Source organism: Mirounga angustirostris, unplaced genomic scaffold (assembly GCF_029215605.1).
Source record: "Mirounga angustirostris isolate CCGP_5_RB_7025 unplaced genomic scaffold, mMirAng1.0.hap1 SCAF_1, whole genome shotgun sequence".
Taxonomy (NCBI): Eukaryota; Metazoa; Chordata; class Mammalia; order Carnivora; family Phocidae; genus Mirounga; species Mirounga angustirostris.
In genome coordinates, this window is record NW_026991709.1 from 77,334,791 (window position 1) to 77,357,523 (window position 22,733).

General features: G+C 41.1%; 1 protein-coding gene across 6 annotated transcripts in view; it reads right to left on the bottom strand.

Moving 5' to 3' along the window:
- LPP (LIM domain containing preferred translocation partner in lipoma) overlaps positions 1-22,733 on the bottom strand; it is a 666,907-nt gene that overhangs the window by 15,486 nt on the left and 628,688 nt on the right. For all 6 annotated transcript variants that reach the window (XM_064582229.1, XM_064582145.1, XM_064582041.1 and 3 more), the window contains 2 exons: positions 7,986-8,164; positions 2,405-2,525 (listed from right to left, as the gene is read on the bottom strand). In XM_064582229.1, the coding sequence (XP_064438299.1) occupies positions 2,405-2,525; positions 7,986-8,164 (300 nt within the window). The remainder of the gene's footprint in view (positions 1-2,404; positions 2,526-7,985; positions 8,165-22,733) is intronic.

Consider the following 22,733-nt stretch of genomic DNA (forward strand, 5'->3'; position numbering starts at 1 on the left):
TTTCCGGGCAGAAGCAGGGCTGTAGAGTGCCTCCTTCTACGCAGAAGGGCCAGCCCTAGGCTGTGCATCCTGGCTCCAAGTGTAGTGGGAAAACAAAACCCTGAAGTATGTTGGGAGTACTGGTTTGTGGCACGTTCTGGAGGAGACAGTGTGGTGCAGAGGAATGTGTTGGATGGGGAGACGGCCCCTCCCGGGGCGTCCCTTAGCTCTGCCCCTTGTCACTGAAGAGAGTTCCTGCATGTCCTACCTCACCAAGCTGTTGGGAGGATCAAAGAGGAAACTGGATGTGACTGTACTTTGAAACAAATGCAGGCAGCTACAGAGCTGGAAAGGATCAAAGGAACGTACTACTATCAAAAGCACTTCCGCAGCTCCATTTTTGGAAAGTGTCATGTAACCGCCAAATACTGGCCCTTACCTTTGGAGGAAATGGAAGTTTGTTTGAAAAGAAAAATACAGGACTTCATCTGGCGGTGTTGGCCCTTGCTCACTTCAGCAGAAACTCGTCTAAAAGCCCACCAGCGCCGCATGCCCTGCTTCTGCCGTTGACTAAGACGGTAAGGAGGTCGCTGGGGCTCATGCCTGCATTTGACTAACAGTGAAGTGCAAGGCCAGAAAGGGTAGGGCCTCCAACACCACAGCCACCAACAGCAGCAGGAACCAGACTCCCCGGAGCTGGCTTTGTTTGCCAAAACGAGCAAGCAGCTATTTTGCCACTCTAGAGGCATTCGGGACACTGCGTGATGGCATTAAATGAACTCCTTTTATCGCGATAAAGAAAGAGGGAAATTTCACAAACGCCATGGCTGTAAGCATTGAATGAGCTGACTTCTACGGTCACCTGGGCAGCATGAAGAGCCTGGAGTCAACCACAGTGTTGGCACCATCAACGCCTTGACTCTGAGAACCCAAAGGGGCCACCCGGGGCGTCCAGCGCACCCTCCTGGTATATAGAGATGGGGAGGTGAGGAGCAGAGGGGGAAGTGATTTCTCCAGTGTTCTGCAGCGTGCGTCTGAGGTACGACTAGAATGATGGTCTGTCCTCTTCTAATTCAGTGCTCCTCCCATGCTATAGCATTGTTTTGTAAACAAAAAAACTTCACAGGACTTTAAAGCAAACCTAATTTGTACTGCTCTCATTTCATCTGGAAGGAGAAAAGGCACCTTTCACACAACTCTGGGCACAAACCCCAAAACCATTAAAAGTCAAAGCCTATTGGTATGCATAGCAAGTGTGTGAGCAATGTTGGGAAGCTTTTCTTCTTTAAGCCTCAGTTTCTCCATCTGTAAAATGACCTCGAAGGCATCTATTAGCTCTTTCACACTTATGATTCAGGTCAGTTTTAAAGCTGGCAGTGGTTGTTCCTCTGTAGTCATAAAATCTGGTGTAAAAGCTGGTAGTTTATTATCTTTTCTCATGTTAAGGACCCAGAGAGGGAGGCCACTTGGGCTCTAGGGCAAAACAAAGAACCCTACATCAACCAGGTGGTGGGTTTCGGCCAGAGCAGTGAGTGGAATGAACGCAGTCCCAGAGAGCCAGGGGCGGCCCCGTCCCCAGTGTCCTGGGAAGATCACCCAGTGGGACTAGATGAACCAGTGTGTGAGGGTGTGGTGTAAGGCAGTTTATACTCTCCTTCCCAGAGAGAAGAGGGAGCTGATAAGGCCTGTCCTCAGGAGAGCTAGTAGAAAACAAGAAAATAGCTTCAAAGGGGGTTCTCTGGGTAACTAGAAGCAGAATAAGAAAACATTTTAAAATCACTTTTCGAACATAGTGCCCTTTTGATACACAGATTATGGGAAGGACTTCTGCCCTTTGCTGTAGAAATGACTACATGTCCCTTGGGCAAGAAGCCTTCCTTGTCACTTCCAGCCTGGATTAGAGGCCTCTTGTGTGTGTTCCCAGAGCACCTGTGCATACCTCCCTGGAGCCCTTAGCAGCCGCCTGACCGCCTGCCTGTCTTATGTGCTCAGCCGGTGCCTGTAACTCAACCAATCTCCATGACTTGGAGCATCAAGTTCCCAACCCTTTGAGAGGTGTAAGAGTCAGGGGAACAATAATAAGAATAGTACCAAGAATACCATTTGTCCCTAATGTAGCACTTCGTGATTTACAATGTCCTTTAATATACAGTTTTGCATTTTGGTCGCTCAGCCAAATTTGGAGAAGTTCATAAGAATCTGAGTCCTTTTCACAGGTGGGGAAATTGAGACTGAGTGGTAAAGTGACTTCTCCAGTGTCACTAGCATTAAATGAAGGCCTAAGATCTAAAACCCAAGTTCTGTGAACACAGGCACCAGGGGGCTTTCCCAGATTGATTAATTGCTGTGTTTGAGAAAACCAGCTCTGTTGGGACTTTCAATGCCCGTCATGCACTGACAGGGGGTGGGGGCGCTGGCCACAGACCTCACAGCGGTAGCAATGAACATGGAAATCGCGATCGAGAGCCACAATCCGGACAGTCTCCTCCTGGCCTGGGGCTGGCATGATAGGCTCCTTGCACACAGAACATCGAGGGGCAAATTTCCTGAAAATGGAGACACAGGTCTGGTTAGATGCTGAGGATGGACACTGACAAATGGGGGAGACCCAGGAGTGAAAAGAAAAGGAGTCAGCCCAGGGTCAGGACATTTGCTCTGGCATCTTGTGTGACCTGGAGCAAGTCACTTTCCTTCTCTGGGTCTGCTTCCTCAGCTGTATAATAAGGGACTTAGACTTGGTGACTCTTGAGGTCCTTCTAGACTATGAACATTGTGATATTTGGTGAGGTGGGGAGTTAGTGCATGTACTGCTTATGCATGAAGAGCATCTAGGAGCTATTGGCCACTTGATATGTGGCATGAAGTTTGCTGGTGGATAGATTGCAAACACAGACCCTGGGCTAGGGCAGGGTCCTGGGGGCCCTTACTTGTTTTCTTTGCTTGACTTTGTCTTGCTTGACTTTTGCTCCTAGACTTTTATACGTGCTCCCTGGGCCCTCCACACCTATTCTGAGGTTGGTAACTGTGTCATTCCCACTTATTAGAGCCTCTTTCTCAGAAACTGAGTTCTAGGAATTAACACAAGAAATCTCAGCCACATATCTTGTCAAAACAGTAGAGGTTAGTGAGTTTAAATACACCAAACTTTACACCAAACTCACTATGACCAAGTTTGCACTTCCTAAGTTTCAGTTGTGTTAAACTCTGGTTTGAAAAGAAAAAAAAAGTTCAAAAGCTGTTTTTAGAGGGTCTTAGCACTTCCAAAAGGTGTGGACACTTACGTGTGTAGATACGCATATACATACGTGTGCTTTTGAGGTTAACTGTGGTGAGGAATTTTAATTTCCTGATCTCTTACTATTCCTTATTATGACCGATGGCCCTAAAATTTGTTCTCATAACAGATTAAGAGGCTGCAAATACAGGCTGTGCATTCATCTGCATCTCCTGGAAATTAGGGGTGGCATTTGAGAAGGTGTGGAATGAGACATGATTTGAAATGGCCATGGATAAAAACTGAAGAGATGGGGAAAAAAAAAAAAAAAGGACAAACAGACTGTGCGAGTCGGTTTTTTTCATGGTAATGGTTTTGAGATTAATGATGTTAAAATTTATCTATTTGTAGTGAGACTGAAAAAGAAATAATGATAGTAATCTAATACTTTGCAGAGCACTTTATGGTTGTCAAAGCACTTTTACATACATTATACTCGATATGTACATATTAATTTTCTTGGCAGCACCCAAAAGGCATCTGTGTGGCTGCAATCTAAATAAATATGAATTAAGCAGCAGATCAATTGATTGCTATGAAAGAAAAATTAAAAGGATCATGGTACAACTGCAGCAGTAATCAGAGTTGTTATAATTGGCATTTTATGCGAGAAGTTTACACTCAGTGGTAAAAAAAAAACAACAAAAAACTGCTTTGGACTACCTGATTATTTTTGAATCTGGGTCATCGGTAGTGAAATAAGCAGGCTTCTGGAATTCAGTGCAGAATTTCCTTTCCCCAAGCCCATCGAGACTATAAACTCAGGGAGGTCAGAAGTATGTCTTGCCTGTCATTGAACTGTGAGCTTGCCCTTCTTTCCTCAACTACAATTACTTACTTCTTTAGGATAAAATATCTTTCACTGAATTTGCCTATTTTAGTAGTACTTATTTGCACATCTTTGGGGACCATTAAACTGAGCTTCCAGCTGGCAGGTTTTGCTCAATCTCTGAATCTCCAGAAACAACGGTGACCGGGGCAGACAGCAGAATTTTAGGCTATATCTAACGAAATGAAGTGCCTGCCATATTGCTCTAATAAAAAGATGTTACTTGGACCTTTCTGTTCAATCTCAAGGTCCTTCCTCTTTGGAAAGGCGTAAATTGTATTCTTGCTGAGTAATGATTCCTTCCTACCAATTGGCCTCATTTCCATGATGGGAAAAAACAAAGTGAAGAGACAGGAAGTGGTTTCCACAGTCCCCACAGTGTTCCTTGGCTGGCATTTTGAAGACTGTTCTAAATCCCAGGTGGTCAGTGTCAAGGATCAGCTCACTAAGCAGACAATAATAATAATAATAATAATAATAATAATAATAATAATAATAAAATAAATCTGAGAAAAAAACACTTTTGATGGTTCAAACGGCTACCATATATTGTGTGCTTATTATGTGCCAAGCCTTCTTAAGCACTGTGCACTTGACCTCATTTTTCACTGACAGCAACATTATGAAGAAATAGTTCTTATCATTTCTGTTCACAGCCACAGGAACCAAGGCTCAGAGAGGGCCGGTCTTCATCATCTTTGTCCTGGCACATTTCTGGCAATCGACAAATGGGTGCTGATTAGACAAATAAGTGGACGAGTGTAATATCTCCGATAAGAAAGCACAGATAGTGAAATAAAGGCTCAATGCAATGAAAGGGTCAGTTAAATAAGCTGGCTTTTCTGAGCTCACTGTCCTGGCACTAGCTATACCTGATTTACAAAACCCTATAGAACATAGAGAAAGAGATGTAAATTCAAACAGGGGAGAGGGAGAAGTTGAGGTCAGGGAGGTGTTCTCAGAGGAAGTGGTAAATGAGTTGGGGCTTGAAAGAGGGCTATTTAGGTGAAAGGCGAAAGTGTGTGTGTATGTGTGTGTGTGTGTGTTTTGATAAGGGTGGATACAGTCAGTTTGCCAGGGAACTAGTTTGAGCAGTCATCTGAAATAACATATGGGAAAAGAGTTGGTACCTAATAGGATGGAGGACTTGGGCCAACCTTGACCGAAGGTGGTTATGCAGGGGATGGCCCATTTACAAGGCCTTAAGAATAGTATTTGGGAAGCTTATTACTCAAAGTGCAGTCCAAGACCACTGGGGAGCTTGTCAGAAATGCAGAATTGTAGGTCCCACCTCAGACCTACTGAATTAGAATTTGCAGCTTAACAAGATCCCTAGGTGACTTGTAAGCACATTAACATTTGGGAAGCACTGGCTTAGAAAACAGGATGCTAAGCAGGCGAGATGAATCCCTTGTCATGGGCCTTCTGTATCTCACAGTAACTTCCATTCCTAGGCTGCTCTAGTTACAGCCAAGCAAATCTTCCATGAATGTAGAGAAGCCCTTCCTCACTTCATGCCCTTCTTGATTTCCTGAGTTGTTCCTGCTGTCAGGAATCTCCATTTCTCACTTAAAATACTCTTCAAATTCTGCTTCCAGAAGCCTCCCAGATCTCAGGGCCAAGTAATCTCCTCTGACTTGACAGCTCAAGCCTTTGCCCATGCCTGTCTCATCGTGTCTGGCCCCTTCTGCCTGATACCATACATACTCTGTGCTGATTCTCCCCCTCCTTCTGGCAAGCTCCTTGCTGACAGGGGCTTTTCTCTCTGTCTGTGCATTTTCTACCCCTGCAGTTTCTCTCCTTGTATCTCTCTCCTTTAGCACTGAGCACACAGAGGGCTCTTTGTAGACGTGGTGGAATTGAATTGAAAGGTGTTTCCTAAAAGCTCATTGAGGGAGACCAAGAACAAGGCCCCCCAAAATAGTCTGCAGAAGGAGGCTGTATCCCCCCATGTACCCTCTCGTTAGCCTGGCAGTGCCCACCCTGGGTGGGGCTTTTAGCCGTTTTGTGTTCTAGTACTTTCAAGGCTCAGAAATAGAGTTCTGTAAAATGTATCTCTTATTTTCCTTTGGGAAATGGTGAAAAGATCAAAAAGCTTTCCCCCCCACATACCTGCCAATCATGCAGAAAACATTATTTAAAAAAAAAATAATTTATGTTTTAACATGTCATTGAATTGGTGGTGGTGGTGGGGCTGGGAGGTGGAGCTGGGGCTTGGAGATGGTTCTTCCCTCTTGGCTGCTAAGACTGCTTCTCTGGAGTGTTCAGACCCACTTATGTCACCAGTCCCAAGTCTCTAATTATGCTCCTCACTCTTAGAAATGAAAGATAAATGGCAGAGATATAAACTTCCATTTGTCAGAATTGATTTCCTGTTTTAGTTGGGGGGTGTAATAGATCAGTCTTTTCCAAGCAACAGAAACATGTGTGCTCGGATTACATCTACCAGTCCTCCTTGGATTAGGGTACGTCGAAGAAAGGAGAGAAACCGTGACAGAAACACACTCCCCAGCAGTATCTTTTCACTTCCCTTAAATAGATACAGTTTTTTTTTTCATGTGTAATTACAAGCTAAAAATATCAATAACGTGAAGTGCAATTTATGCTGTGACTGCCCTTTCAAAGTGAGCCCTTACTTGTCTAATTCAGGTTGAGAATTCCTGCCTGTTTTTTCCTTTTTTTTTAATTCATTCAGCCTCACGTCTTTTGGTGAGGTTTTCACTTTCTTTGCTACTTGGAAAGTGGTCAGGAAATTCACTTTTAAAACAGTGGAGTCTCAGGTCCCCAAACTGCCTGTGGCAATTTCCTCCTGATTGTTGACAATCAACAGAGTGGTGAAAATTAACCCACAAAACTGCACATCTGGAGGTCATAAAATGGAGACCCAAACTGGGCAGCCACATGAGCTTTATCTCTGTGAGAACTTTGGACTATCCTCAAAGACCCAGACTGCCCAGCAAGCAAGCCAGAAAGCCTCTGTGCCTACCACTTACAGATCATCGCTATGGCTTTCGTATCGTTCCTAAATATATGCAACAAATGTCATCAACCAATTTGCCAACTAAGAAGGGGGCCAAATAAAAAGAAGCAAAACACAAAACTGTACAATTTTCATGAAAACCCTAGCTATAATAGGGGAAAGAGGGCCCAATGAATGGGAAAACTGAATAAGGACACATTTTTTCCAGGCCCATGAGTAAGCGGTCTTGACCTTGAGAATCTACTTTCTAATCTTCCTCAAAAGACTGCACAAGGCTGCATTCATTAAGGCTATTAGAAAGTGTCCTGAGGAAGAGAAGGCTTGGGTAGGGAAACGGGTTATGGGAGGATGTGAATATGTTGCTAATGACATGAAGCAGACCGGGAATGTAAAGGCTTGTGTTAGGAAGAGGGAGTGAATTGTTCTGTGTCCATCTCCATCTCCCTGTGACCTCCTCTCTGAAGATGGGCAAAGATGTAGAGGTCAGCTCTAGAGAGAATCTTGGGCTGTCACACCTGGGGAGCTTTAAGACGGGCTCTGTTCTAATGACCAGACTGAAAAGCTCAGAGCCATTGAGCAATTTGTCCACTGTAACACATCTTGTTCATGTATAGGTCAGGGAAGGCTACCCCAGGGTCCTTCTTCTTTCCAATACACATATTCTGCAGCTGAGTCAACTTTCTCAGTATCAGAGCTACACAAAGATGTGACTGATCAAGCAGAAGCCAGACTGAATGCCCAGCTGGGTTAACTGATACCCATTCCTGCATTAGAGGAGGTGATGAACAAGCTCTTCTTAAGGTCCCACCAAATCCTGAGATTCTCCAGCTCTGAGAGAGAAGAATGCATGGCCCAGATAGCAGGCAGTGAGAACAGACTCCAGGAGGACTGGCAGGCTCGAGGGAACAGAGTAGACTGCCTACTTGTGGAAGTCCTCAATGCAGTGAATGAGGCCACCAGCGTCCACGGTGAACGGGATCCCATCAAGGCTGCGGTGGCACATCACACAGGTAAAGCAGTGAGGGTGATAGGCCTTCCCGGTGGCTCGCAGAATCCGCTCCATGATGGGCTTAGAGCACACGCTGCACTGCTCCAGGGTATTCTGGGGAGGAAAGAAACACGCCAGCGTTAGGCTGGGACTTGCAGAGCTCCATGCATTTAGTCCCTTACCGCATGACCAGCACCTTACAGACACACTGGCTCGTGTGCCTATCACAGTGCTTGGAAGAAGGCAGAGTGCGTCTCGAGGAGACACATGAAACAGATCAAGTAGCTCAAGGGTCTTTTCTAAATCTACCCAGATAGGGGGTGGCAAACTCAAGATTTAGAACACATGTCTTCTGACTTCTCTCCCTTTTCTACCACTATCGCAGGGTGGTATGGCAATAAGAGTGAACAGTCTGAGACATTAGGGAAATCTGACCCTAGAAAAGGAGGTTGAGTGTCAAGTGAGGAATTAGGTCTTTTCACATTGTAGAGCCATAGAAGTTTTTGCTAGCAGCGAAGTTCCTTGGTCACATCTGTCTTTTGGAAAGGAAACCAGAAGTCACTTTGGGGATAGGGAAGTGTTACAGGAGGAGAGATGCAGACAAGGAAGCCAATCAAAGACTGTTGCTGTGGCAACAAATGGCAAACATTTCTGTTAAGGCACATAGAGAAAATATTTCTGGTCCAGTTGTAGCAGTTCAGTTCTGCTGTCATAGGGTGAAAGGAGTTGTAAACAGTACTAAGTAGATGGGCATGACTGTGTTCCAATAAAACTTTATTTACAAAAGCAAAAGCAAGCTGTAGTTTTTTGACCCCTGAACTACACACCCCAGGTTCTCCACTGGAAGAACACTTCACTATTCTAAAACTCGATTAGTCATCAAAAACCTGGTAGGGCCACCAAGGACCTTAAGATTTTAGAGTGGTCTGCCTGACGATGGAGACACGCAGAGCATGCTGGGTGCAGAGCCCAATCAGAGCTCAGCAGAATCAAGGAGGCTTTTGATTCTTTTAAGCCTTGATTCGAATACCACCTCCAAGTTTAGTGTTGTGAACTCTTGATAGAAATGTTGAATCTAGAGGGGTTCTAGTTTTGAGAAGTGAATTACGAAAGTCAATTTTTCTGGCTTTAAAAATACACTGAACTTTAAAAATGAAAAACAAAAACCCTCCTGCAAAAGGATACCATATATTGAGGCAGGACGCAGAAAGACTGATAAAATTAGCTATTAACTTTCCATCCTTCCCTAGAATCCCATGCTGTCTTACCAAACAACTATGTTTCACGAGTAACATGCTATATTCCAAGTGAGATGTCTGGACTGATGCAGAGTTTACACTCTAGAATAAACCTGGGATGGGGATCTGATTAGAAAGATGCAGAACTGGAATTGCCTTCTTAACCATGAGAACCTTTAAATGGCCATGACGTAGGAAATGCCTATAGGTGGATAACTAGTGTGCTAATGTCTCAACCACAGCAACAGTCTTTGATTGGCTTCCTTGTCTGCATCTCTCCTCCTGTAACACTTCCCTATCCCCAAAGTGACTTCTGGTTTCCTTCCCAAAAGACAGATGTGACCAAGGAACTTCGCTGCTAGCAAAAACTCCTATGGCTCTACAATGTGAAAAGACCTAATTCCTCACTTGACACTCAACCTCCTTTTCTAGGGTCAGATTTCCCTAATGTCTCAGACTGTTCACTCTTATTCAAACCTGTAAGAGACTTCCATACTTCTGTGCACTGGCTAATGCCTAGTATGAACCACAATTTGTCATTTTGACCTTTCAAGGTACAGGTCAGAAGGCAACTCTCCAGTGAAGCCTTGCTGCATGCCTTCAGTTGGAATCAACTCCTTCTTTCTCTACCCTTCCCAAGTACTTAATTAACATCGCTTATAGCACTTACAGTGTCCACTGTATTGAAATTACTTGTGGGATGCCTGGGTGGCTCGGTCACTTAAGCATCTGCGTTTGGCTTAGGTCATGATCCCAGGGTGCTGGGATCCTGCTTCGGGCCCCTTGCTTCTCCCTCTGCCTGCCGCTCCCCCTGCTTGTGCTTGCTCTCTCTCTCTGACAAATAAAGTCTTAAAAAAGTTATTTGCACATTTGTGCAAACCAATTTCTTTAGCGAAAGGGTCATGTCTTTCTTTATAAAGTTTTAAATTTTAATTCCAGTGCAGTTAACATGGGGTTATATTAGTTTCAGGTGTACAGTATAGTGATTCAATGATTCTATATATTACACTGATTCAAAAACCACAATGATTCTATATATCACACGGTGCTCATCATGATAAGTGTACTCTTAATCCCCTTCACCTATTTCACCCATCCCCTACCCACCTCCCCTCTGGTAGCCATCAGTCTGTTCTCTGTAGTTAAGAGTCTGTTTCTTGGTTTCTCACTCTCTTTTTCCCCTTTGCTCATTTGCTTTGTTTCTTAAATTCCACATATGAGTGACATCATATGGTATTTGTTATTCTTTGACTGTCTTCTTTTGCTTAGCATTATACATTCTAGCTTCATCTATATTGTTACAAATGGCAAGATTTCATTCTTTTTTTGTGGCTGAGTAATATTCCATTGTGTATATACACACCACATCTTCTTTATCCATTCATCTATCGATGGACATTTGGGGTGCTTCCATAATTTAGCCACTGTAAATAATGCTGCAATAAACATATGGAATCATGTATCCTTTCAAAATGGTGTTTTTGTATTTTTTGGGTAAAAACTCAGTAGTGCGATACTGGATCTCAGGATAGTTCTATTTTTAACTTTTTGAGGAACCTCCCTACTATTTTCCATAGTGGCTGCACCAGCTTGCATTCCAACCAATAATACACAAGGGTCCCTTATTCTCCAAATCTTTGCCAATGCTTGTTGTTTCTTGTGTTTTTGATTTTTAGCCATTCTGATAGTAGTTTAGATTTGCACTGTCCTGGCCATCTGGATGTCTTTGGAGAAATGTCTGTTCTTGCTTTCTGCCCATTTATTAATTGGATTTATTGTGTGTGTGTGTGTGTGTGCTGAGTTGTATACATTATATACTTTGGATACTAACCCTTTATTGGATATGTCACTTACAAATATTTTCTCATGTTTAGTTGGTTGTCTTTTAGTTTTGTTGTTTCCTTCACTGTGCAGAAGCTTTTTATTTTGATATAGTCCCAATAGTTTATTTTTGCTTTTATTTCCTTGCCTCAGGAGACGTATTTAGAAAAAATGTTGCTATGGCCAATATCAGAGAAATTACTGCCTGTGCTCTCTTCTAGGATTTTTATGGTATCAGATCTCACATTTAGGTCATTAATCCATTTTGTGTATGGTGTAAGAAAGTGGTCTAGTTTCATTCTTTTGCATGTAGCAGTTTTCCCAATACCATTTATTTGAAGAGACTTTTTCCCATTGCGCATTCTTGCCTTTGTATCAAAGATTAATTGACCATGTAATTGTGGCTTTGTTTCTGGGCTTTCTATCCTGTTTCATTGATCTATGTGTCTATTTTTGTGCCAATACCATACTGTTTTGATTACTACAGCTTTGTAGTATAACTTGAAATCTGGAACTGTGATACTTTCAACTTTGTTTTTTCTTTTTCAAGATTGTTGTGGCTGTTCGGGGTCTTTTGTGGTTCCATACAAATTTTAGGGTTTTTTATTCTAGTTCTGTGGAAAATGCTGTTGGTATTTTGATAGGGATTGCATTAAATCTGTAGATTGCTTTGGGTACTATGTACATTTTAACAATATTTGTGGGGCGCCTGGGTGGCTCAGTCGTTAAGCGTCTGCCTTCGGCTCAGGTCATGATCCCAGGGTCCTGGGATCGAGCCCTACATCGGGCTCCCTGCTTGGCGGGAAGCCTGCTTCTCCCTCTCCCACTCCCCCTGCTTCTGTTCTCTCTCTGTCAAAATAAATAATAAAAACAAACAAACAAACAAAAACCAATATTTGTTTTTTCAATCCATGAGCATGGAATATCTTTCCATTTGTGTTACCTTAAGTTTCTTTCATCAATGATGTATAGTTTTCAGAGTACAGGTTTTTTATCTCCTTGGTTAAGTTTGTTACTAGGTATTTCATTATTTTTGGTGCAATTGTAAATGGGATTGCTTTCTTAATTTCTCTTTCTGTTGCTTCATTATTATTATATAGAAATACAATGGATTTCTGCATATTGATTTTGTATTCTGTGACCTTACAGAATTTATTTGTTCAGTTCCAGTAGTTTTTTTGGTGGAGTCTTTAGGGCTTTCTATATGTAGTACCATGTCATCTGCAAGTAGTCAAAGTTTTACTTCTTCCTTACCAATTTGGAGCCTTTTTCTTTCTCTTGTCTGAGTGCTGTGGCTAGAACTTCGAGTACTATTGAATAAAAGTGGCAAGAGTAGACATTGTAGTCTTGTTCCTGATCTTAGGGGAAAAACTCAGTTTTTTTACCATTGAGTATGATGTTAGCTATGGGTTTTTCATCTATGGTCTTTATTATGTTGAGGTATATTCCCTCCAAGTCTACTTTGGTGAGGGTTTTTATCATGAATGTTGTACTTTACCAAATGCTTTTTCTGCATCTATCAAAATGACCATATGGTTTTTAACCTTTCTCTTGTTGATGTGATGTATCACACTGATTGATTTGTGAATACTGAACCACCCTTGAAAACCAGGAATAAATCCCACTTGATCATACTGAATGATTTTTTTTCATATATTGTTGGATTCGGTTTGCTACTGTTTTGTTGAAGACTTTTGCATCTGTGTTCATCAGTGATAGTGGTCTGTAGGTTCCTTTTTTCTTTCTTTTTTTTTTTTTTTTTTGTGGTGCCTTAATCTGGTTTTGGTATCAGGGTAATGCAGGCCTCAGAGACCATGTCTTAAGAAGGTATTCTGCGGTCTCATACTATACCCAGTATACTACCTGGAATAAAACTAAACCGAGGATCAATGTGTGCAAAAAGAATGAATGAAGGAAAATTGTTTACATCCTACTCAGGCATTATTGGACTGGTCTGACTCTCCAGACTCTGGAATCCATCCCCAAATGAATTGGTAAATTCATCACCATCCTCTCCTCAAAGCTGTGGTTGCTGGAGGTTCTGAAATTGCTTAGTATGCCTCTGGTCACAGTCTAAACTCATGGCAACTATTAACCTATTTCCCCCCATTTTGAAGTGGTGAAGTTAAAATAGCAGAAGAACATAAGATGAAAGTCTGGAGAAAATGATGCTCTGGACAATGAGGGCCCTGCTTTTTTTCTGTCCTGGTGATCTGAGCTGATGTGGCTGCTAACTGTCTTCCCAGGGCTTGTGTTTTGCTCTTTGTGGGTTTTAACTTTTTTTTAAAGGGAGCCCTGTAATGGAGTTGAACAAACCAGAAAATGCTTGACAAGAGAATGTTTTTGTTTGCATTGAGGCTTGGCTGCAAGATTTAGCCCATTTACTCAAAACCAGCAGCAGCATATAAGGTTGAGTCAGTTTCTAAGGAAAGACTTTAGGGTCTGTGGAAGCACTGTTTAAAGGACAGGTAATCTGAACATTTATGCTACAAAGGAAAAACAGTGCAAAATATGCCTAAAGTGAGATTACTATAATATGCTCACAAATCAGAAAGTGAAGGTTCTAAGAATATGGCTGACTGGAAGCTTGGCTAGCAAATGGTAGAGGAGGACATATGAAACATCTCTAGCCAGCTCCCTTTACTGAACTTTTCTCCTTTCAGTCTCTAGCTGGTCCACTAGGAGCCGTAGACACACCTTCTCTTTGAGGAAGGGTAAAGACTCTTATGAAGCTTACCATGTTAAGTGTAGTTACCATCTGTCACCATACAAAGCTATTACAGTATTTTTGACTCTATTCCCTGGGTTGTACTTTTCATCTCCATGACTTATTCATTTTATAATTGGAAGTTCGAATCATTACGTTGTGCACATGAAACTAATATATCATTGTAGATCAGCTACAATGATATATAATAATAATATTAATAATAATAATAATATAATAATATTATATTAATATTATAATAATATTATATAATATTATAATAATATAATATTATAATAATAATATAATAATAATAATAATAATAATAATAATAATAATAATAATGATAATAATCCAAAGGTTACAAACATAGTGATTCGAATGGGCACATGCACCCCAATGTTTATAGTAGCAATGTCCACAATAGCCAAAATATGGAAAGAACCCAGATGTCCATTGACAGATGAATGGATAAAGAAGATGTGGTATACACACACACACACACACACACATACATATACATGTATATAATACACATATATGTATATGTGTCTATACATATATAGACACATATATACAATGGAATACTACTCAGCCCTCAAAAAGAACTCCATATGAATCTTGCCATTTGCAATGATGTGGATGGAACTACAGTGTATTATGCTGAGCAAAAGAAGTCAGAGAAAGACAAACACCACATGATTTCACTCATATGTGGAATTTAAGGAACAAAACAGAAGAACATAGGGGAAGGGAAGGAAAAATAAAGTGAGATGAAATCAGAGAGGAAGACAAACCGTAGAGACTCTTAACTCTAGGAAACAAACTGAGAGTTGCTGGAGGGGAGGGGGGTTAAGGGGTTGGGGTAACTGGGCGATGGGCATTAAGGAGGGCATGTGATGTAATGAGCACTGGGTGTTATATACAACTGGTGAATCACTAAATTCTACCCCTGAAACAAATAATACACTGTATATTAACTAAATTGAATTTAAAGATTTATTTATTTATTTTTTACAGAAGAGAGAGAGAGGAAAGAGAGCAAGTGGGGGTAGGGGCAGAGGGAGAGAATCTCAAGCAGACTACCTGCTGAGTGTGCAGCTGGACGTGGGATACGGGGCTTGATCCCACGACCTGTAAGATCATGACCTGAGCCAAAACCAAGAGTTGGATACTTAACTGACTAAACCACCCAGGTGCACCTAAATTGAATTTAAATTAAAAAAAACCAAAAACACAAAAAAGGGATGCACTTAAATAAATAAATAAATAAATAAATAAATAAATAAAGAGTAAAGGACTTTTACAATGTTAGAGAGGAAGGAATAAGGAGTTCCTCTAGTCTAGGCCTCTGATTTCACAGGTGAAAAACAGACCCAAAGCACTAATACAGTTGGACGTTGAGTCATGGAGTTCATTAGGGACAGAAGAGAGACTAATACCCCAGGTTCTTGTAACTCCCTAATTAAGATATGGATCTGATGAATTAATCGTGTTACCATAGGGAGGGAAAGTTGCTAGATGAAGAATATGGACTGTTCCTCTGGCTTTGTTAATATCCACTGCATGGGTACTTGGGTAAATCTTTTCTTTTTAGACCTCAGTTCTCTCAACTGTAAAACAATGATTAATTCTAACTCAACAATTTTATTGCTCTGTGATAGATAAGAGTTAACAACAGTGGGGAAAGGGCAATATTTCCATTACTAGAGGTATACTAGAAACAACTGGGTAATTTCTCCTCTTAAGTTTGAAAGGAGGGTTCATGTTTTAGAAACCTGGACTGTATAATCTTTACTATGTCTTAACCACTTGAAATTCCAGAAATTACTAGTGGTAGAATTCCAAGAATGGCAGAGGAAGATCTTTGTGTCTTCTTATAGAAGGTTATTTTAAAACCAGACCAAAAGATGCCCTCTTTGCATAAACACAAGGCTTTTCTAAAGTCAGTTAAGACAAAATGGCTAATAAATAAAATAGTTTTTAAGCAAATAGAAAAATAAGTCTCCAAGCAAATAAGTGAAATAAGGGCATCTCTAAGTATGCCTACTCAAACGCATCTTGTGTGTGGAGTAGGGGGTATCGTGGCGGGGTTTTAGGAAGGAAGAACGTACTCCAGCATAAGAACCACCCAGATCAGTAGAGTGTTTCATGACCTGGCTCTGGATCCATCTCAGCTGCTCTTTCCTATGGACCCCACCTTCCAGTTGCCCCTCTGAACTCTTTGCCAACTCTTTAATAAGCTATGTTCTTTCACAAGCCCAGAATAGCTCATATCCTTCTTTGCCTAGAGAATATCTATTCATTCTTTAAAGTTAAGCTCAAATGTCACCTCTTCTGCAAAACACTTCTAATTCTCCCTCTGCTGTACCCCAAGCAAAATAAGTCACTTCTTCTACTCCCATAGGATTATATGATGCTTTTCTGATGACACCGATATAACATACTCAATTTCACGATTTGCGTCAACCTCTGCTACCAAACCCACTCTTGCTGCATGGAGCCATAGTCCTAGGTAGAGCTTCCTAGGAAATAGATTCTGAAACCAAGATTTGCACATGGGAAGTTATGGAACAGTGTCTTTGAGATCAGCACCTGTGGGAGAGTATAGGAAGCCCCTGGGCAGAGGGAGAAGCTGGACCATAATGCAGTCACAGCAAAGGCATCTGATAGTTCCCTGGAGAACTCCGGGGCTGGGATGGTTCTGCACATTTGTCCTTCCTTGACGCTAGGGGGTAGGGCCTTTACACCCCCTGCATCTACCAGTTAATGGATACAGGAGGCTCTCACGGAAGAGGAGTGATCTTGGGTGAAGAGGTTCCCTTTAACTGAGAGTAATTACCAGAGAAGGAACTCCACTATGAACGGTTGGCAGGGGGAAGGAAAGCCTCAGTCCTAAAGAAGGATCTGAGCACTGGGCTACTGCATCCACACTATAACCATCCTTGCCCAGGACCTACATAGTTCCTGACACAGGGTCAGCAACTGCTCACCAGCTGTGAAGCACCTTACAGCTGAAGCTGAACAAAGAGTCTAGATTTCTTTTTTTTTTTTCAAGAATTCTAGGCACTGTTTGAGGATTTTTTTTTTAGAATCTATAGAAAATGTCTTAGGCAGTTACTCCAACGAAGGTATGGTTAAAGGGAGATGTGAGAGTAGCAGAAAAAACAAGAAAGCTACCAAAAGGCACAGCTTATAAACTTTGCTGAAGTGACGGCAATACAATTGTGATTAAAAGCAAAAAGTTAAGTGAAAATAAAAATAAAGTCACAAACAAATCTTGTACACGAAACTCCCAAATGTAACTGTTTTTAAATTAGAGATACAATCTGGTTGTATCTTTTCTATCCTTGGGTACTGTATAAATAACTTGTCTAATTCACAGGCAGAAGAGTTAGAAGAATCATCTGAATATAAATGAAGCATATAGGTAACAGAAGCATTAACTACTAGTTAGATGATAGGGAAAATAGTTCTAAAATTTACATATTGCCTAGGTGTGTATGCATGTTCAATGGTGAGTATTTTAAATCAAGGCACATAAGTATTTGAAGATTCAGAAGACTATAAAGTGTTGCCATTTAGAAATGTTAAAATTTTCATTTCATAAAATTAAAATGTGATCTTATATTCAATCTTTATTGTTTTTTTAGGTACAAAAGCAGTTTTGAAACAGAAAAGACTCTTGGAAAAAACGAGGGTGACATCTCATTTCTAGATACACTTTTGGTCTTGTTTGGATAAGAATAACAAGGAAAAAAGAAGAGTCTGAAGATATTAGGCCTTTAAGATCTTTAGAGGTGACTCTTGTCCAGGAGTTTCAACTCCCCTCTCTTGCCTGCCTCTCCCAAAATCCTTCGCTCAAGGCAACAGTTAACCAGGGAAGCACATCCCAAGCAGTCCCAAATCACTTCTGGATGAAGAGCATGAAAGGATGGTGCTGTCAGGGTGGTGGTGGTGGGGGAGAGAGAGGGTGGTGTCCATACGTACAGTTTAAAAACCATGATTCTAGTCCAACTACCAGATTCCAGACACTAAGATGCAGAGAGGGGAAACACCTAGTAGCAGATCTGGAGTTAGATTAGTTGGTCTCCTAATTCTCCTTCCAGTGGCTAATCCCCTGCCCCAACACACTATACTTATTTCATATTTCAGAAGACACACTTCATATCACAAACATAAGGCATTCAGGTGGGCTACTTACAAGTTACCCGCCTATAAATAAAGAGGAAATATGTCGAGATCTTAACACTGTCTACTGTCAATTTCACTGGTTCCCACAGGGTAAGATAGAAAACTCACTGTTGCATCCCCAGCATCTACAGCAGTATCCTTGCATAAAATTGCTGTTCCCCAAATACCGGTTAGATGATGAATTAATAAACTCTGGATATGTACATAAAATAAAAGGATTCTATTTAACCATGCAAAACAATTCTCTAGTCCAGAACTTCTCAATAGGCAGGCTAAGACAGAGGGTGCTTTGCTGGCTTCCAGGGGTACCGCATTTAGGAGGGGTAGAGGGGGCCAGAGGTTTCCATAATTCCTGAGTGGTCAACTTGGGTCAGGAGAAGGCCCATCCGCTGATTCCAGTATGCTAACTGAACGACATCCTCTCCCACATGGGTCATGATGTGGAAGGCTGTAAAGCACAGCTGAAGTGTTGGTGTTCCCAACGGAATAGCGGTGTGGTACAGTAAGGTGAGAAGAGGGCTATGACTCAGCACACCTCCACGGAAATGCCGGAGTGACATTACTGACACTCAAAGAATTACATTCCCTACCTTAATTTTGTACTTTAAATTTTTTCTTGATGTTGATAATCAAGAAGACTTCCCAAATGATGGCAGTACTTTTGGGTTTCCCAGTAGATGAAGACATCATTTCACCTTGGTAGTTCTCCTAAGATACTTATGGTACAGCGCCTCCCTACGGTTCTGCCCCCCAGTGAGGCACACATTTCTTATTAAAAGGTTTTTCACTTTCCAAGTGTCCTTCACCTACACATATATCTTTTTTTTTAAAGATTTATTTATTTATTTTGGGGGGGTGCACGAGCGGGAGGGGCAGAGGCAGAGGGATAATCTCAAGTAGACTCCATGTGGAGTGTGGAGCCCGAGGTGGGGTTCGATCTCACGACCCTGAGATCATAACCTGGACTGAAGCCAAGAGTCGGACCCTTAACCGACTGAGCCACTCAGGCACTCCACCTATATCTATATTTTAATCTAAATCTGTATCTGTATCTCTTTGTATCTGTATCTAATATGCGCTTTGAAACAGATCGAAAACAATAACGCTAAGACCAGTGTCATCCGATGCCTATGACTGTGATTTTTGAATCAGAATCAAAATTCCTATTCTATAGATGAGAATTCTAAATTTTAACGATAGGAAAACTCTCGAGTCAATTTATTAGATGGCATCAAACCCACAGAATGTGTTTTCTTTTGAGGTCATTAGCCACACACAAAAATGACAACTATGAAACATGGAACTGGAAATTTAGTAAAAGAACTCAGCATCCTTATTTTTTGTTCACTTCCACTAATTTTTTTTGAGCACAACTCTTTGCACCCAATGCCTGCATTACCTCAGCTTTCCTATCAATCCCCTTTAAAGAAACTTCTTGCATGATTTTCTGATGAGCAGAGCAGCCAGGCTTCCCACTTAATTCAGCATTGCAGAAAGCCTAAAGAGGGGAACAAAATGTTCACCATCCTGGCAGGTACAGAGGCAGAGAGAACAAAGATACCATCCCTGCCCTCAGAGGTTTTCAACGTAGTGGGAGGAACAGACACTTCTATAAATAACTGACTAGAGGCAAAGGGCAGAACACATCGCTATTATGGAGGAATGAGTAATGTGTGATGGAAACACAGAGGAGAGAGTAATTACTTCTGAATGGTGAGGGAACAGGCAGCATGGTGGTAGTGTGTGATGCTGGGAACCTATCTGGGTGGGATTTGAGTTGGCTCTTGAAAAAGAAAAAGGCCATTATAACACTCTTTGGAATTAACGTGTTATAAGGAGAGTTTTCATTATCTAAGTCTCAGGTCAGGTCTGCCTACATTGAAACGAAATTCATTTCACAGGAAGCGTTTGTAACAAAATCAGTGTATTGAGCAGCACGGGTGAAGTGGAAGTCAACATTCGGAGAGACCACCATCTGTGTGTCAAACTAACAGAAACAAAGGACATGCAGGACTAGTCATGTAGAATTTAGGAAAAAAAAATTCTTACAAAATTTTCTGTGTATATTTGGACTAAATAAACTGGATTTAAAATTAAGAAGTATATCCTCACACCACAAGAAAAAAGGCTGACAGAAAGGATACAAAGATCAGAACAATTAAGTTACTTTATTCAATTTTGCCATGAGCCACAAGTCACATTCTCCACAAAGTAAATAAAGCCCCTCTGCTTATTCTGAAGCACTCAGTTTGGGATTATGATCTGAGCTTTAGGAAATTAAAAAAAAATTCCTATTAAAGGACATTAATTTATCTATACCTTAAGGCCTAGAGAGGTGGCATTTTACCGTAAATGGCGCAGACCTTGTAGTACGCTAGCTTTCCCTCAACAGTTCTCTTGAATGTCTCATAACCCTGGGGGTGTATGATGAAGGCGGAGGGGCTGAGCCCTGATGCTAGTGCCAGGCCTTCATGCCAGGAGCAAAATTAAAAGATCACACGGCACTCCATGGAGACTATTGTGAGAGGGCAAAAAGGAAGAGAATTCCTTTCCTTCCCAGCCAAGTCAGATCACAGATTTGCCTTCACAACACCTTCAAGGTACAGTCTGTTGGGACTTGTCAACTCAGGAGCCAGAGCAGAGAGTCTGTCATACGCAGTGAGACAAGTGGCGATAGATTTGAGAGACCTGGGCTGGGAAGTCCAGGCGGTGGGCCTGACCTTGTTGGCCTTCAGTTTCCTCATCTACTGAATAAGAGTGAAAATGTCTACAGTGCAGTGCTGGGAGCACTAAGTGAGATCCATGGATGAAAGGAAGTGCCCAGGGCCTGCTGTATACTAACTGGTTTTGTGTTCATTCTCCTTACAGATTCTAAGGGTCTAGGACATATATTTAATTAACTGGCATTCCTTGGTCACTTAGCTGAATTACTGTATTTAGGCACCACATTTCAATTTTTTTTTTTCTAATTTGTCCTTCACCATCAATTCTTCTATATTTTATAGAAGAATTTCATATTTCTACTTTTTTTAAAAAAAATGGATTACTTAAGGAATCCTGTGTATGATACTCTGGGACAACTGGATAATATAATATCAAATGAGCTTCTGGATTCCTAAGAGATTCTCCCCCTGCTTCCTAGGAATTTTGTGGAAAAGCTGTTCTTACTTCTATGTAAACATTATTGTACCTCAAACCCATAAATTTCTCAGTCCTTCTTAAAAGTAATTTACATTATTTTGTACTACCCAAACAAAAACTGAGAGCTTGTCTTGGTTGAGTTTTTAAAGTTTACGAAGTGCACACAAACAAGACCTCATTTAATCTCTACAGCAATGTATTATAGCAGGTAGAATGGTAGAATTCTTGTCCTGCTTATATGCCACATGACTATAAATGTGTTTGGATTTGAACCAATGTCTTCTAAGTTCAAAGACAAAGTTGCTCTTTCTTCTACTTCACACTGTCCTCCAATTAAGTTTCTCCTAGGTATCTCTATCTAGTTCATGTAATGCCAATTACACTGAATGCAGTTATGACTCTCTAGCAAACTGCATGCCACAGCCTTTCACAAGTACATAGTTTGCCTGAGCTTGAAAAAAATTATGAAAATCATCTTGTTCCACTCTCTCCCCTTAAATAGTAGGACACTGCATTTGAGGAAGGCAATTCCCAATGTTGTAAACTAGGGAAAGAGCTGAGTTCAGGGCCCAATTGCCCCAGTTTCTATATAGTGCTCTTTCCCAGACGCCATGCTGGATCATTTTGGAGTACCAAAACTTCTCTTTGGTGTTCTGGCCCTTGTTAGCAATAAGAATATGACAACTAATATTGGTTAGTTGTTGACATAATTACTTACATCACAAATGAAAAATCATTAGTTGAATATATGACACAACTTGAGTTGTCAAAACACTGTCAAAACAAGGTCATCTCACACCGATAAGTATGGGTGCCCTCTGGCCAATGACTCGGAGAGCTAATCCTATCCTAGGCCATGGCCTGATGTCTTAGGTTCACTTTTTGTAATTCCTGCTACTTGTAACCTATAAATAGAGGTTATTCACAGAACTCAGATAGGTTCCACTGAGGCAGTCACTTTCTGGAATAACTGGAATTTCACAGCTTCTTGAACAAAATTCCATCATCTAAGTGTCAATGTTTTCATCTATTAGAATGGGATACTAATTATACTATTGTTACTAATTATCACGGTATACCTTATAGAATTTTGATAATTAAATGAGATAAGAAATGTAAAATGCACTCTTAAGAATGTAAAGATTAATTATAGAGAACAAACTGATGGTTACCAGAAGGGATGTGGGTCGGGCGATGGGTGACATAGGTGATGGGGATTAACGAGGACACTTATCATGATGAGCACTGAGTAATGTACAGAATTGTTGAATTACTGTATTGTACACCTGAAACTAATATAACACTGTATTTTAACTATACTGGAATTAAAATAAAAAAAAATTAAAAAAGAATGTCAAGAGATGTAAAGATATTGTGATAAAGTCCTTTTCTCTGGGCAAAATTACTGTTCCACGTGAGGACAGATCCGAATTCTTGGCTCTTCAGTCTCTGCCTAATCAACTAAGCCTACTTTCCACTGCTCTTATCACAGAGAGGAGACATAATATGAGATATACACATAGGCATCCATAATCCCATGCATATTGTGTTTTGGAAAGTGGAGAGTGCTTTTTTCTCCTCT